At 40.3% G+C, this 17,967-nt stretch overlaps 1 protein-coding gene across 1 annotated transcript in view; it reads right to left on the reverse strand.

Moving 5' to 3' along the window:
* Positions 1-17,967, reverse strand: part of IPO11 (importin 11) — a 290,306-nt gene that overhangs the window by 149,176 nt on the left and 123,163 nt on the right. The window contains exons 24-25 of the mRNA XM_006263744.4: positions 9,681-9,760; positions 5,306-5,386 (exon numbers count right to left, since the gene is read on the reverse strand). Coding sequence (XP_006263806.1) covers positions 5,306-5,386; positions 9,681-9,760 — 161 coding nt within the window. The remainder of the gene's footprint in view (positions 1-5,305; positions 5,387-9,680; positions 9,761-17,967) is intronic.

Raw genomic sequence — 17,967 nt, forward strand, 5'->3', positions numbered from 1 at the left:
TAGTTTTGGTGTGTTACTCTGTGCCAATCAGAAAGTCTCAGTGCTTTGATTTCCCTAGCTGATAATGGGAATAAAGAAATATCACACAGGTACTCATGATACTAAATTACCCCTTAATAGTGTCAGGGAGATTATTACAACAATAGGAATATAAAATCTGAAGTTCATCTATTTTAAAAAATAACCAAATTTTAACAGAAACATGATATTCTAAAATGACATCAGGAAAGTGTAAAGACAATCAGCCTAAAAATGGGGTAGCCATGTTCATTATACAATGGCAGTACTTAAAGATAAAACTTTTTATGAGCAAGTTTAAAAGAGAAACTACTAACTGATTCAGTATTCGTTTTTCCAGTTTGGGGAAAAAAGCAGGGAAAAATCCAAGAAGTTACTACTCCCAGACCTTCTTTCCCTCAGACCCAGTACAGGCCACAGTAGCTCTAATAACTGCTAGAGCTGTGCGAAGTTTCAGTCCCCGATTCAATTCGGCAGAGATCTGGCCTGATTCAGTGGCCGAATTTCCAATCTGAATCAAACCAGAAGACCCTTTAATCTCTCTGAATCAAATCGGAACCCTCCAAATCGATTTGGAGAGATTCGGTGATTTGGATACAGACACAGCTTTAAATGTTTTTTCTACATACCTCAAGGTACCAGGCGCCTTGTTAATGCTGCAATGGTGGGGCGGCTGGAGCATCCCACAGGAGCACAAAGGGCTCCCCTGCACGCTTGGCAGCAGACCCAGAAGTGGACCATTTTGCACACCCCTAGTAGCTGCTTCAATCAAGGTCAGCTGGAATAAGACTACCTAGCACTTTTGTTTTCTTGAATACTGCCAAGTGCAATATTTTCAAGGGCAGAAATTCAGTATTTAGTAAGCTGACACCATATACACATCTGTAAATGATTCAAGGAGCGCAGTGTGTACTTCAATGACTAAAAACCTAGAATACTTCCATTTTACACTTTTAACCTTTAGAAAACACTTTTAAACCTGCACAAAAATAACTAATAAAAATTGGAAGCTTTAGATATTAAGGAAGTTTGTGGATGGAGGTCTGGGCCATTTAACCTAAACACAGTAGTTCACAAGATGAATCATAAACAATTCATTCAAATTACATTCTTTAAAATGTCAACTGACATATAGTACCAAAACAAAGTCTCCTAGCTATCTCAACAGTAAAAAAAATGCAGAAAAATACAAAATGTGAACATTACATGTGTGGCTTTTCTTCAACCTGAATTTTGCTGGTTGCTGATTAATAGGATTTTTATTTAAAATCGTTTTTCTAAATGGATACTATTCCAAATATTCTCTGAAATAAGATTTATTTAAAACAAAGATGCATAGTTAAAAAGGGCATAATTTATCACTTCAATAATACAGTTCAGATTTCTTGAGACAAAAATACTGGTGCCATTTTCAAAATAAAGCATTTTCTTCAAGTTTTTTGTTTCAAAGAAAGAAAGTTATCTACCCATCCAAAATAAGGAGGTGAACATGGTGTTTGACTTTTTAAGCCAAATGCACCAAACACATTTAAAAAAAGTCAAGATGCTATAATAAGTACTTCAGAAAAGTCACTGGGCCCACTCTACTCCATTCATACATCTTAGGCTGTAAAAAGGTAGCAGAAATCACCCAGAACACATCTGATGGGGCTTTCCCAGGTATAAGGTAGTCAATCAGTGGATACAGAACAAGCACAATTAGCTCCGATGTCTCCCTTCCTACAACCTCTAATGCAGGTGATATACCAAGATATAGAGATGCATGTTAAAGATGGGGGAAGGGCACACATTGCATAGCATGGATCCCATTACAGATCAAGGAGGTCCATTATTTCTTTGGCATCAAGCCCAGCTGACACTGATTGCAGCCACCCAGGCTCTCACACCCAAGAATGAGGCAGATATGGGGCAGCCAGAGCTACTTTTTCTTATCCAGTGTGATAAAACTGATGGCCCTATGAGTTGCAGGGAAGGCAGTAAAAGAAGCAGAAACAGGGAAAACAATATCTTCTATCTCCCAGTAGTGACACAATTGATTTAAAGGCATTAATTTAAAAATACCAGTGAAGGACTCAGAAAGCACATTTCCAATATTTAATTGTTTACAATATCAATATAAACTTTCTTCTGAATACAACTACTCAAGCATGGCTAGCATCTCAGGGTGTGAAAAGATGTCCCATTTTTCCAAGAAAAAGTCTTTTGTTCCAGGATTCTACCAAAATTCACCAACCCACTTTAAGTACCTCTGAAGTACCAGGGATTAAACATACTCACCTCCCTGCTCCCCCCGTCAGTGTTGCTTAGAAGTGTAAGCTAATTGCAGCTCATTCATTTTAACTGCCATTCATTTCAAGGAGAAGCCTGTCAGAGGGGCAGCAATGAAGCTTGTATGGGTTTAGTGAGTGCTGACAAATGTGCAGGTCCCCACTCTAAATGGTGCTTCGTATAAAGTGGCATGAGTTTGAGCAAACCCGCCTACCTGACTCAACAGATGTTCGCCTGGATGAGGGTTAATTGGATGAAGGTTAATTTATAGCGGGATTAGCCACTTTTAAAGTGCTTTGAAACTATGTACATATGTCATGGCACAGCTGTAGAGCACTTTCAGGGAGCCAATCATGTGACAAATGTAACTTCTGTCTGTGCCCAGTGTGTAACTGGCTATCCTGCTCATCTGCTGTCCCAGGCTTTGACTTGGATCAATCAGATGAACTTAAATGAAAAGTGCTCTCTACTATCAGGAATCTTCCAGTGTAGACATTTATTTGCATGGGGTGGTAGGGGGGAGAAAGCTTTCTGAAGGGCTGAAGGGAGAGTAGAAGCACAACTTCTGTAGTCCAGTCTTCATACTGAGTTCTATACAAAAATACTTAAAAAAAAAAAAACCAAAACCCTCAGAAAATAATTTTCTTGGCTTTCCTTATAGAAGAGATGGCAAAAGTATTGCCCACAGGCCGGATCCAGGCTACAGAGCAGTTTGATCTGGCCTGTGCATCACGACCAACCCCATGTGCTGCCTGTGGCACCTAGGCTGAACCTGGTACTGCAAGCAGCACAGGGGGTCAGTCCAGTGTGTCGCATGCAGCCTGCACCTTGGGTCCTTCGTGTAGTGTACCGAACTAAATTCAGTTCATGTGCTTCAAGCAGACAAGCTCGACACACTGCATGGGACACAGCAGAAGGCACATGCTGTATGAGGCACACCACCAACCAGCCCTACCTGCTAGCTCTAGGTACAGCAGAACACCACATTCAGCATATGCCTGGTGCCAGCCCTGGGGACTGCTGCACATGCAGTCCCCAAGGCCAGCATGGGGTGTGTGCTGCCCCTGGCATGTGGATCCAGATCTGAACCCCAGAGCTGCCAGTAGTGCCAGGTCTAGCCTGCATGCTGCAGACTGCAGACACCCCAGGCTAGCCCTGATGGCTGTGTGCACAGGAAGCGCTGGGGCTGGCATGGGCTGCACATGGGACTGGACCCAGCACCATAGGTGCTCCACAGGTGGTCGATCCCAGCTCAGCCTCACCTTGCAGACTGATTCAGGGATGCTCATCCAGCCCACAAAGCTGTATAAACTTGATAATCTTGGCTCAGAGCAAAGTATACATTCATTTTTATCAGAATTATTAGTAGCTCTCAGCATCTACACCACTAGACTATCTGATTATATAAATCTTTTCCGATATTTTCTAGTTATATATGTTGTTAGCACAAAATAATGTAACTGGGGGCAGTCTTTTTGCACAATTTTGGTATATTAAGCAAATAATAAATGCCAATATTATTTCTGGATTTTACAGAAAGGAAAGCAGCTGCAAGAGTTCTCATCATCCATATAACTCAAGGGATTAGGCACGGTCTGTACGGTGTGGGCATGAAAAGAAACCTAAGGCTTTTGAAAAGAAACCTAAGGCTTTTAGAATGGTAGGCATAATTAATTATTTTTAAATATTTCATTTAGAAACATTTATAATGTATGAATAAATGCTCTAAATTTAGAAATAACTTTAACCAGTTCTTGATTAAATGAAGTTTCTTAATATTGTACTTCAATCCAAATAACAAAATGTAAAATAAAAAGTAACCAAATTCTGAATCAAGTTTAAGAATGAAATAATAAATTTCTTTCCACATATGATTTGTAACTAAATTTTTGTTATTTTATTTTGTAGTTATAAGTGGGCACCTCTCTGTTGTCCTTCGACCCACCTAACCTTAATTATCTTCCTATTTAGAATTGCATTTTATACAATACATCTCTATTATGAGCTGCAATTACAATCAAACTACTTTGATTAGCTTTCTGAAGATGCCAAATATGTAATGTTAGCTTAAATTAAATAAGGATGACTAAAAAGCTTTTTATTTTATTTGAAATTTACAGTGTAGTGAACAATTTTTATTGCAGTTGTTTTATAGTAAAACATATGGCACAATCCATTCAACTTCTATACACACTATCTCTCTTACCATGTCAGAGAACAAATAAATCTGAGTAGGATTCTGAGACTTCTACAAACATCTTTGCGGTACTGCAGCTGACCACTCCCAGGTTTGTCTCTCAAAATGGTGAGGCTAGTTTCTCATTTTATCATGCCATAACTTGCTTGAACACAAAGCATACTATCATGCCACTAACACATGAATGATGCAACATGAATGATGTAATATCTGCTAGGACCTTTTATATTCACATCTGAAATGTCAGATCCCTGGATTGATATTTACATATGGTTACCAATGGTTAAAATGGTCTAGCCAAAAGGCACCGTTGGCTTCTTGTCATGGGCATTTTCTGAAGTAATTTTATGACAGACAATTATAAACTTAGTTTTTGATCTTCAGACCTGCACTTTGGTGTTCTGTTGTGTTTAATTCTCCTTCTAGGATTTCTCTTTATTAATCAATACTTTTACTGAAAAGAAGCAAATCCACTGTAAGTAAGAAGGGACAGCAAGTACGATCAAATTCTAGCCTGAGAGCTATGATATTATTTTAACTTTACAACTATAAAATACCCCCTCAGATATCCACATTTTATTTTGTCTAAAGCCTAAAAAGTGCTTTATGTGCATGTTAAGTGTACTGTTTATAAATCACATAATTATTTATTGTGCTTCCCCTAATACTTGCTACTTTAAAGCAACATAGACATATTCTAACATCAGCTAGGGTCATCTGTGAGTATTATAGATGCTTTTTGTTCCTAATAAAAGATTTTTGAAAAGTTAATAAATGGAAGTAGAAGACCAAATTCTTTTTAAAGGTGACAGTATATACTACCTTTAGCACTTGAACTTGACCTTCAGTAGTTATATCTTTTAAGAGGTCACAGAATGACTGGCACAGGTCAGTTGCATACATCTGAAATTAAATGAGAAACAAAATGAAACATGTATTATTAACATGCATAATTAACATGTTTTTATATAAAATGCAACCCCCCCGATACTGAACTTCACTTATTATTGCAATTCCCAGTGATTTTTTTTTTTTTTTTTAACTAAAGCTGTAGAAATTGCAGCAATTCTTGCATTCAAATCAAGATTTACAATTAAATTGCATGGTATTCTTAATTACCAAAAAGTAGTACATTATTGTATACCTCAAAAAAAAAATCTAAAAGGACCCATTAAACTTAGGGTGAAAAAATAAAACAGCATACAGTGTAGCTAATCTGGAATAGCAACTGAACAAAGAATGAATAAAGATGTTCTCTTAAGATAAAGCATGACATTGACTCTTTCATTTCCCTTTTCTTCCTCTTCCATATTCTCTTTTTAGAAGTAAGGATTTTTCTCTTTTCTTCTTATCATTTATTGTTCCCCACTTTGTTTTCTGACATTTTCTATACAACTCTCTCTTTCCTCCAAATCTTCATTTCCTCGCAACTTACTAGTCTCTGTCTCCAAAATATTTCTCAGTTGCCATTCCTATCAGTAACCTACTGTTAATTTTTTACAAAACTCTAGATCAGAGCTGTCAAACTTCTTGGAGCAACACACTGCACTGGCTGCAGTCCCTAGAGCTGGATAAGGTACATGCTGCAGATCGGGGGCTACTCACTGTGCAGCCAGTCCTGCCACCCCCACCACGTAGACAGGCTAGTATGCCCCACACCACCCCACTGAGCCTGTTCCCCTTCCCCCCAATGCTCATGCCATCTAGACAGCCTCTCCCAGGCACGTGTGCTGCAGGGACAACCTGGCTCTCCCCCACCTCACACAGGACAACCCCCTAACAGCCCCTACCAGCCCTTTGGCCACACATGCTGCAGGAGGAGACCACCCCCCATTCCTTCAGCAATGTAGCCTAGCTCCCCCGTGGCACCCAGAGCACACCCTACCCTCCCAGCTATGGCACCACCTGCCAGGGAGCCTGGTTCCTGCCTCTTGTGTACAGTGTGAGCAGCCCAACCCACTCCCCAACTGCACATGCAGAATGGGGACCCTGGCCCACACCTGCTGTGCTGCTCTGCCCCCAGGAGCTAGGAAGCAGACACCAGAGGAAGGCAGGGGGGCTTGAAGAACCTAGCAGCTGTGAAAGAACCAACAGCAGGGGTAAACAGTGGTGGTTGGGAAGGAGCCAGCAGGCTAAACCTTTGTGGGCCACCAGTTGGACAGCCCTGCTCTAGATGTCCTACATCTCACTACAATGTCTCTCTCTCAGTCTCTTAAATCAGTGGGAGTTACTGTTATTCACAGCCCCAGTAAATGTAATCCTAACTCTGAGCTCAGATTTATTTACAAACAAGAATAGATATTTAAGAACAGCACATATTTCAGAGTAGTTTATGTTAATTCTGATCTAAGGCAGATTACAGGTTTGTATTTATTCATTTCCATGACCAAACTAATATTTGATTTGTTGCTGATATGACCACACTGAAAAGAACCATGTGGTGAATCTAGGAAATATGATGTTTAGATGACAAAGATAAAACATTTTTTAGATTAAATCAAATGTTTTAGATTTTAAAATATCGGTTTAATAATTTGCTAGTGTTCCTTTGCTATTAACAAACGTAGTGAATAATTCTTAGGTACAAACTACTGAAGCAAGATGTGACAGCATTTCTGAAATTCAGATATTTAACAGAAGCAATCTGTGATGCGTCTTCTTTAAAAGCAAGTGCATTCAACAAATTCTACACATCTAGTCTAAGATTTTGCAAGAATCCTGTCTAAGATTAACAATACTCATTTAAATTCTATACTTCTTTACAAATATCATTGTAATCAAGAAATGAAACAATTACCATTGTATAGAAATCAAGATTTGCACCAGTACTTTTATTTTTCATTAAACTCCTCCTATAGTGATCATAAAATCCCACTGAATCAAGTCACAAAAGTAGTAAATCTACAGCTACAAATTCTGGAAAATTCAACCTTGCTTTAAAGAGATAATGGTCTAGATTAAAAAAACAAAAAACTTTTGTTTTAATATTCCAACTAAGAAAAGATTCCAGGCACTTAAACTCTAATTAAAAAAAAATGTATATAAGTAAAATATAAAATTTTAAGCTAGACACTGGGTAGAAAAGTAGAATGTATTTATACTATAGTCCCCAAAATGTTATATGAATAGCAACCCGGCCAAATATAAATTCTACTTAACACTTTAATGTTCCTTTCTGCTTATAGCTATAGCATTACTATACATTATAGTTTAGCAAAAACTACCACCTAAATTGTGCGAGTTCCAAACCAAACTTCCTAGTCCATAAAGCAGCAAATCTAGATTAAAGGGTGCATAAAACCTAAACTGTATCTTACAACTTTCTTCTCCTTGCCGAAAGAAAAGACACATGTAAGTAATATTGCTCTTATTTCAAGCCTAACAAAAAAAAGTCTGGTTTGCTTTCCTCACTGTACAAAAGAAAGCTTAACAAACAGATGACTGTTTTTATTGTCACATTTCACTATTTGAGCACCATATAAGATCACATAATGTTTGATTATATAAAAACTATAATTAATGTTATTAAAATACCAAGGTTGCATCCCAATAAAGCATGGATGAATATGTGGCAAAATTTCAGCAGTATATTAGGTAATTTTAATAATCTACACTGGGATTAAAAATATATCTATTTTTGAAATAGCAGTGGAAGATACAAGAGAGCATATAACCTCTGCATTACAAACCAAAATAAAATAGAAAGGGAAGTAAAACATTCTAAATAAAATTTAATATGATATTCTATACTTTTGGGAACTATCTTCAACTACTTCAGGGGTGACCACAAAGCCTCTGTCTGCATATGTCACTTCTTGATCATTTCTAATGGTGGAATGTTTCCACTGGTAGAAATGATTCTGGGAGAGGAAGCAGTGAAGACATTCAGCCTGCAGCCATCCTCTCTCCCTTGCTCCTTGCGTCTTCCCCAGATGAGGTGATCCAGGCTCCTTCAGTTCACCTCTGTTTCTAAGTGAACTGGAGCAACCAGGCAAAGCCCCCTGTCTGCATCTCACACCAGTGAATCTGGTTTAAGAAGCAAGCAGGGGGCTTGCTGTGTTGCTCCCTCCACTCAGATCCCAGTGGAACTCTAGTGTGAGAGGCAGGTGGTGGGGTCTTTAACCTGCTATCCTGGGAAGAACTTCCCTGAGCCCAATTCCCAGCTCAACCAGCTTCACCTTGCTTCCAGCTGCTTCTCTGTTGAGTGGTGCATATAGCAATTAGAAAGCCAGAGCGGTCAGGAACTAGGGGTGTGAAGGCTTTCCCTAAGTCTTGTTCTGGCTCTTGGGGCTTTGTTTTGCCCTTGCCTCCCACCTTTCAGCAACTTAGATGAGCAATGGGAAAGGGATGGGGGTAGGGGAGGAGTGGGGAGGCAGGTAGGGAGCTGCACTGTTCTCTGTGCTTGTGTCCTAGTGATCAGCAGCTGAGAGGAGGCAGCAGTACATCAAATACCCTGCCCGCTACTCACACAAGGAACTATGGAGTGATAAGCAGGTGGGAAGCAGCTGTCAGCTGCTCCTCCCCTCCCAGTCTATAGGACAGATGGGAGCAGCTGCCCCCTGCCCTTTATCAAAACCAGGGTGACCCTGGCCCCTGGAAGGCACAGATGCCCTCCCCCAGCTCCCTTCCTCTTAGACCCCAGGAGGAGGTAAGCCAGGGGAAAGTGTGCAGATGTTCAGTCTCCTGGGACTGATTTCTACCTGGTGGTTGTAAGGTTATTTTTTCCCAGAGCTGCTATTTTTGCTTCAGGAGAAAAAGTTTGAGCATCTGCATGCTTCTGGTTTCTACCAGGAGAACAGGGATTCTGCTGGTACAAACAATGTCCATATATAGCAGACTGGGAGGAAACAGGCCGATATTAGAGCAGAAGGCAGAAAACAAAGCAGCAGATCAGGCAGAGAGCACAGGGCAGGGAGCAGTGAGTGGGGGAAAAAGATAGGAGAGGCATTTGTGGTGTGGGGAGGGAGGAGGTAGTCATGAGGCTAATTTCTGGCCCATCTGCCAAAAAGGTCAGACCCCAGTGAATTTTATTTTACTGAGTGCCCATAAAGTGCTTTGAATCAGTTACTACACCAAGATGTTATAGATATTAGGATCTAATATCAAAAGGAGGACAAAAGTCTTAGGGCATAAGCTATCAAAGTTAGATGGTGAATACCAAGCTTAAAAAAAGAAGTAACATGAATTTCCCACATACCTGTAGAAATTCAGGACAGGATAAAAAAATGTAGGCATTGATGATCTTAAAGCAGGTTCTGAGGTTTTCTGAACTTAGCTCTGCAAAATAAAATTGGCAGATCATTTGGTGTATTATTAACAAATCAACTTACAATGATGTAGAGGAAAATAATTCACTTCTTAAAATAATCTTTTCTTGCATATGATGTTTACATGTGGTTATTTCCCTCTTATTTTATTACATCACAAAATTACTTACCTGTAGTTTCTTTTCATATAAAACAATAATTTTGTATTCATATTCCTGTATTCATATTCCTAACACAAAGTCATTTTACAACTATAACTTTGGGACAAGGCACCTTGTCAACAAATGCAATATTCCAAAAAATTAAAATGGGAATAAATCTGGGCTCGTATAGTAACACAAATAGTGTAACATAACAGGGATTGGTAACCTATGCCCCATGGACCAGATCAGGTCTGCAGAGCCATTGGATACTGGCATTTTCAGAAACATTTGGCTGCAGGGGGCTTTCAGTCAAGCTGCACTGTAGCTGGGCAAAGGACAGCTTCACCCATGCTTCAGCTAGGCAGTGGGGAGAAGTAATGGTAGCAGCCAGGTCCTATCACTAGCCCTCCACAGAGCCACGCTGGGTCGTTCCAGCCTGCCACCAGAAAAAACATTGCTGGCCACTGCAATATAATGGTGGTATGAGCACAGGAGGGGGATAAGTGGTGAGCTCTTTAGGAAAATGTTATTCTTTGCAATGGTAATTCAGAAGGAAAATTATAAAAGGTAATTTTATAAAAAGGTAATTTATAAAAGGTATAAAAATGTCTGTTTATGAATAAGACAGACTGGCCATGTGAATATTCACCAGTGGGATCTGTGGTACTCTTTGAAATTTCCCCTTAGCAACTTTCATCCTGGCCACAATCAAGCATAGCAGAACTCCCAAGGGTAAGACAGACTTAGGGCCATGCAGTGGCTTTAATCTAACCAGGAATCCATCTGAAAAGTGACGGGCAGGATCAGTCCAAATAACTCCTGCTTACATTACAGTAACTGAAGTTCTTTGAAATGTAGCATGGATCCCCATGCTGGCTAGGGACAGACATTACACATAACCTGGTTTAAGTGATCAGAAACTGATTTAAACTTGTAACAGAACAGACGTTGAGTGCACATAAACTAGTTTGAAAATGGCCAAAACCGGTTTGAGATAAACCTGGTTGAATGTAGTATCACACTTAACTAATTTGAGTCAAGCCAGTTTATGCAATGTCTGTCCCTGACCCCTTCCTTAACGTAAACCAGAGTCCCCCAGAATCCCAGATGCTTTGCAGCCCTGGGTGGGACTCTCTGCTCCAGAGAACAGGCTGCCTCCACCCCTTTGCTCCCTGGCTGGAGCTCCGACAGAGACGGCAGGCACAGCAGTGTCTGCCTGGCTTCCCCATTCCCCGACCACACCCTGCTCAAGCAAGGATTCCCCCCTTTCCCCTCTCCCACAGCACGGACTGGACTGTAGCCAGCCTGTGGTGTGCTAGCTAATGCTGAGAAGTGTCTGTGTAAGGCAGACAGAACAAAGGCAGACAGGACAGTGTCCACTCGGGGCTTTTTGGAGTTAATCAACAGGTCAGCTGGTAATGTCCTTCTGTTTCTTCCTTGGAAAAAGTTGTTTAAGAAGAGCTTGAACTAATGAGAGACTTTTGTTTTCTTGATAGGCTGATAAATGCTGTCATTTAACTCCCTGCTGGGCTGGTCAGGAGCAGTGGGGGGGGAGGGAGGGGCGGACACCTCCCTAATCAGAGCATCCTGCCAGGGGCTGACCACATTCCCCCTCAGCTCAGCACTATGGAAGGGATGGGAGGGCTGTTGTAGCACCGCCCCCCCCCCCAGCTTCTAGCCTAAGCCACTGCAGGCATGCCTGCATTTTCTCAGTCCAGAGGGAATGTCTGTACGGTTACAAGCTGCTTCAGCCTACCTAGGTTAGACTAACCTGCAAAGATTGAATCAATTCAGGCTCAGGCTTTTTGAATGCCTGTCCCTAGCCTATAAAATGTCATACACCTCTTGCACTGGCTGTGGATTTGTCTTAACTAGTGGCACCAACTGGGTCGTGCATGTGCCTTATGATGTAAGATGCTCTGGTGTGAGGATAGGGTGGGGGAAGTCAGTCATGATTCTCCTTCAATTTTCTCACAATTCAAAGCTTGCATTGCTACAGACTCTGAAACACATTAATGGTGGACAGATTTAGGAATTCACACTCCCCATAACTTTACAAATAACCAGAGTTCCTGTAAATTATATTAACACTCTTTCGTTAATGTGTGCTGAGCTAGGACTGACAAATATTACCCTCCCAACAGGATAAAGATTAATTTTATTTTAAGTTGCTTCAGTCAAACACTGATCAAAGTACTTAGCTCCCAAACTCAGGATACAGTTGGGTGCATCACATGAAATGTGTAAAATTTTTAAAAATTGTTAGTGAGTAGCTCCATTTAGCTGCCTTGCAGATTTCTATGACTGGCATATTCTGAAACAGACTGAAGAGGCTGCCTATGCTCTAGTTCAGCATTACTTAAACCATGGGTTATGACCCAAAAGTGTGTCACAAGAATATATGAAAGGGTTGTGAACAAACTTTAAAAATGGATTCTCTTTTAAAGGAGAAAAATATGTAAAACAGTGACTTTTCTCTTGCAGGCTGGCAGAGCTCCAGCCTGCCAGGGGCTGCTTGGGGCCCCCAATGCCCCCCACACACCCCATCCCGCCTCACACCCACACCCTGCCCCACACACTGGGGGGCTAAGGCCTGGGAGCAGGGGGCAGTGGGTCAGGAGTGAGGGGCATTGGGTCAGGACTGGCAATGTTTACACATGGGCCCTGGTACAAAAAAGGCTGAGAACCACTGCTCTATAGTGGATATTGATGGAGAGATTTGAGGGAGAGGCTTGCCAGACAACTAATAGCAAGCAGAAATACATCAATGTCTGTTTTGAGATTCTCTGTGATAAAATAAAAAATTGGAAACCTTTGTACAAATACAATCCTTTTAAACAACTAGCTTCTGGAGCATCCAACTTCCTGCCAATAACAACTCAAACATTGGATATTGTTTGCTAAAGAAGACCTATGAATAAAAACCTTACAAATTCCCCTATGACTTATAGGAGAAGCTAATCAATTGAAAATGATTACTTTCTTGGTCTGTACGAAGGCTAGCACCTGGAAATGGGGGTCACTTCATGTTGCAGAAATACTAGTCAAATAGACGGGCAATCAGCACTAGCTGGGAAAATCATGAGAGAAAACAGCAATGGGATTTGGAGATTCAAGTGCTTGAGGGATTGCTAGGAGTTAGGAAAGCAGAGGAAAGAACAAGTGCTTGTGGAAGGAATGCTTTCTTAGTACACACTTCAACAACACTAAAATGACAATGTCATTATAAATTTCATCTGCCATGATCTAAAAGTAAATTGGTTGTTAATGTAAGCACAGTATTTTAAAGTCAACCTATGATAATGCATTTAGCACATAACTACATATTTCACACACAACATATCTTTAACTCTGTTTATGCCTTTTTAATGAAGGAAAGCATATGGCAATGGGGAAAAATAAGTTTAAATATATTATAGATCATTAAAAAATACACATGCCTAAAACTAAACTCCTAAACCCAATGAGATCTGCTTGTATGCTCAAAAGTGTTTGAAACTCAAATGACTGTTAGGCATTAAAATAGGGACCCAGAAGTTTTACTTTACAGTTTCTAAATGCTTTTGTTTTTATTTTCAGCCAAAAGCCAGATATTTGTCCAGCAGAGTAAACTAAATTGGTGCTGAGGCATTTGGTCAGTATCAGCTCATTAAGCATTGCCTAATGAATAAACAGAATTATTTACTAAAGGTGTTTTTATCCAACTAGGAGCCAGATTTTACTTCGAGATGTGAAAAATTCACAACTCCTAATTGTACACCCGTACAATTACAAATATATCCCCTTGTGGTCACCATCTACAGTCTGATACCAACTACAGCTCACAAAGAGAGCATACCTTTGCACTCATGTGCCTTGACCAAGATGCAGGTAAAAATAGAAAGTTAGGTTTCAGAAAGTATTTATTTTGCTGCACTTAGTGTTAGAGGTTCCCTTCTTCTGGGGAACCTTTTTCCAGCTATTATCTGTACAAGAATAAGCTTTAAAAATGGCCCAGATATTTTATCAAATGTACCAGTTAAAGTCATCCTAGCTAAACAAACTATCCACAATATAACATTTTACACCCTGGCTCAAACATATAATTCAGTGGAAAACAGACATTTTCTAAGACACAATACTTTACTTTTTCTTTTTTTTTTTTTTTATAATCAACTAAAGGAAAGGTATCAAGATTGTTATCCAAGCACCAGCTATTATTTTTATCTGATATTTAGATTAGATTGTACCTACTCCCATCCTAAACCTGAGGAAGGGCACTTTGTACCTGAAAGTTTCTCTAATTTCTCTCCCAAATATACAATTGCCAAATAAAAGATACTACCAAGAAAACCCTTGCTTTTCACATATTTCTTGTACCATCACAGCTACAATAACACTCCAGCCCTACTACATTCTAGATTTAGTAGCGCATTTTAGGAGTGCAGTTTAATAGCCACCTTTATAAAATTTTAAGAGCTTTCTTTGTACTGGAAAGGAATATTTAAACATTAATATTAAACATTAACACTTTCAAAAGCAACATACGCAGAACTCCACTGCTTTTAAAAAAACTCTATATTTTCCCTAAGGAAGTAGCCAGCTTGACCACTGGTTCTTCACCATCAGTGGTAAAGGATCCTTGACATAAGACATCCGCAGATCTGTGTTCTGGAGGCACCCTTACTTCACTTTTTTTTAAATAAAGAAAAGGAAATTAATTACTTTAAATTATAAATAAATAAATACATAACCCCCAAAGTATAGAAGCAGCAGTAACAAGAAAAGCCCTGAGGTCACTATATAATATTAAAAGTTCTAGAGATGAGAACCAGTTGAGGGGAAGGTGGAATCCAGCCTCTTTTATTCACTCAGAACTCTACACCAGAGGGAAAGAGGAGTCAGTAGTTAGGGGTTAAAATAAACTTCAGAGACTGACTAGTTAATTTCCTTCCTTTAACTTTCTTCCTTTTCTTCCTTCTTATTTAATCACTAGTCTTTATAAATATCTTTAAGTTAAAGCTAAGCAGTCTATAGTCAAATATACTGAACTTCAGTATAATAAATGGCATTAAACAAGAATCAATTAAAATCAGAGTCCCACACCTTCAAGAAAGGCTTTGCCTTCTTTGCAGATGATAATGCAGAAAAGCAAGTGCATAAAAAGAATCTGATTTCCAACTGAATCAGTCAGGTTAGGACAAAGATAGAATGCTACTATCAAGTGGCAACCAGCAACATTTTAAGAATCTAAAATGAGCATAAAGCTTCAGGATACAAAGTACCGTGAAAAACTGTAAAGGCCATCTATAAAACCATAAATTAATTCTTTAAAATAATGGAAGTAAATCAAAATTAAACATTTGCTTAATTGATGATTAAGTCCTTGAACAAAAGATTAAGAAAAAGGAACTGGGTTAAGTAAAATGAAAACCTGGAACAGAAAAAAAGTAGAATAAAGATGAGTTACTTAAACGTAAGTCACAGTTTTTGAAACTTGTTGTCCACATGCATATCCTCAGTGAAAGTGCACATGGGGCACAAACACTCAAGCTGGGAAACTTTTTGCCTTAGCAACATCTGTGGGGCATGATTCCGCCCTACCACCTCCCTTCGTGGTCCACGCAAAGGGTTTAAGCTTCCTGTTCCTTTTCACCTGAACCAGGTGAGCTGCTGTATCTGACTCAAAGAGGGGAAGAGGGATGAGTTGTGGATATACATGTGAAGGACAATCTAAAATTCCCCCTACTTATAACTTCCTTTTCTCCTGCCAATTCTTGTCTTTATACATGTCATTGGGATAGGTGACACCAAATCAATGACCTCATACTGTAGCAGAAAGCCCCTTTTCCTCATGCCTGCAGTTGCTCTCTCCTCCTTGGATATGTTTTTCCTCTTCTACTTTTTCTTCCTTCCTCTTTCTTTCATTTTAAGATAAGGAATTGTGTTTTGAAATTTGTGTGTGTGCATTTTGTATCTCCCCTTGTATTTTGGTATTTTTATCTATTTGTGTGCCATGGCATTACTTTTGTAGCTTATATTTTATACGCCTCACCTTTCAACTAAATGTGTTTAGTTTCATAAGTAAGTTATACATTGTAACAATGTTAACAAGGGCAGGAATCAAACTGTCCTTCCCTGCATCAGGCTGGCCCCTGAAAGACCGAGTGAATCAGTGATTGAATGTGTAACACGGTAGCAGGCAGCAATAACACCTAAGAAAACTGCAGATCAACCAACGGAAGAACTCAATAGAAGACAATGTAACAATCGGGAAATCTCTAAACTTCACTGATCAAGGGCTAGAAGCCCTGGCCTGAGTTAATCAATGCCAGGGACCAACTTTTGGGCCCAATATCTCCACATCAACCGCTCCCAGAGCCCTATTCAAAATTCATCAACGGACTCCCAAACCTGCACGTACATGCGGACGATCCCTGGAGCTGACAGATGCCATTCAGTAGCCACCGAGGCGGGGGAAGTCCCACGAGGGTCAATGACCCCTGGATTGGGCAAACCTGAAAACTGGGGAGTCACCAAAGTCTGCTAAGGATAGATAAAAGGCAGTGAAAAGTGACCTTCAGTGGCACCCTCTTGATCTCCAACTTGACCAACACCCGACCTATCCAGCCAGAAGGACCAGCCGGCGACCCCCTTCTAGAAGATAACACCACGCTGAAAGAAGCCTCAACAACAGACTCCAGTGCTTGTGGGATAGGTATACCTGACTCTTGTAGTTTGCTACTGTGTGTGTGCATGTGTGTGCGTGTGCGGGGACCAGCCCCAAGGTTTATGATTTAACTTCATTACAGTGCTTCAATCCGCTTAATAAACCAGAATTTTAAGGATCCCGAGTTGGACATTTGTAGCCAACAATACCGAGAGGTGGATCTTAGGCATTTCTCTACCACACCACCAGGAGCTTGGCTGCTGCTGGATAAGATCTGGAAGGCAAATGAAGTAGAGGAATATATCTTCTTTTGGAACCATCACATCTTCCTAGGATGTTTCAAGGATTGGTAAGCAAACCGAAGGACAAGGCAAAAAATAAGGAGCATGCCTCTCTGTAGGAGTGAAAGCACTCAGTTCTCCTAGGAAAGGTATGATAGTTCTTGTTGACCGTCCCCACAGAAGGGGACCAAACAGCTAGGGTTTGTCAAACTTTCTTGACAGGGTCCATTAGGGATTTATAGATCTATAAGGACCTAATATTCAGGCCAGAACACTGCAAAATATTCATTACCTCCTGAGATGTCTAATTTCTTCAGGGAAATCTGCAGGGCTTAAAGCTTTATAGTGTTTTAAGTTGTGAAATTCCTGAAAGACTGAAAGCTGTTTGGCAACATTGGAACAAAACCTCATACGGTGAAGGGACAGATCTACAAAAGACAGATCTTCTGCAAGTTATCCAGTCTCAGATATGGATCTAGGGAATCCTTTTGATCTGGGGAGGATTCTGGCAATCGATGCAAGGAATCTGGGATATCAAAACAGAGTTTGAGTGATAAGGCTTATATCCATCATCAAAGGTAACCTGAGGACCCAAGGCCAGTAGACACATCAGAAAGGTCAGATAAGAATCCTGAAAACAAATCAGATAGGAAAAGGCCTGAGGAACCGTTTACAATCAAAGGCTCTTCTTTGCAGGAACAATCAATGAGCTTCCTTGTGCTGCTTGTTCAACAAAAGCTATCTTTCTAACAACCGATTGTGTCCTCACTTAACTGCAGCTCCTCATCATGGACCCTGGCCCTGGGAACCAAACAAGAATGGGCTCAAGCCCTCCCACAAGTGAGGCAAGCACACTGCAGACTCGGGGCAACTGCAGGCTATTGATGTCTACTGAACTCATGTTTAGGTGAGAAGGGAAAGCAGAAAAGTGAAAATGTCCCCAGCCACAGGTCACCCAACCTCTGGGACCTCCAAAGCATGAATGTGAGCACTTCCCTCCCCCACTAGAGGCACGGTGGGCCAGATACTTACTCCCACCCCCTGGTATCAGAACCACAACACTTCACACTGTCACAACCCAAAGTTGTGATTTTTTGTTTGTGTGCGCTTCGGCACTGCTAAATTATTTTTCCCGCTAAATTGC

The sequence above is a fragment of the Alligator mississippiensis genome, chromosome 3 (genome assembly GCF_030867095.1).
Source record: "Alligator mississippiensis isolate rAllMis1 chromosome 3, rAllMis1, whole genome shotgun sequence".
In the NCBI taxonomy this organism is placed as follows: Eukaryota; Metazoa; Chordata; order Crocodylia; family Alligatoridae; genus Alligator; species Alligator mississippiensis.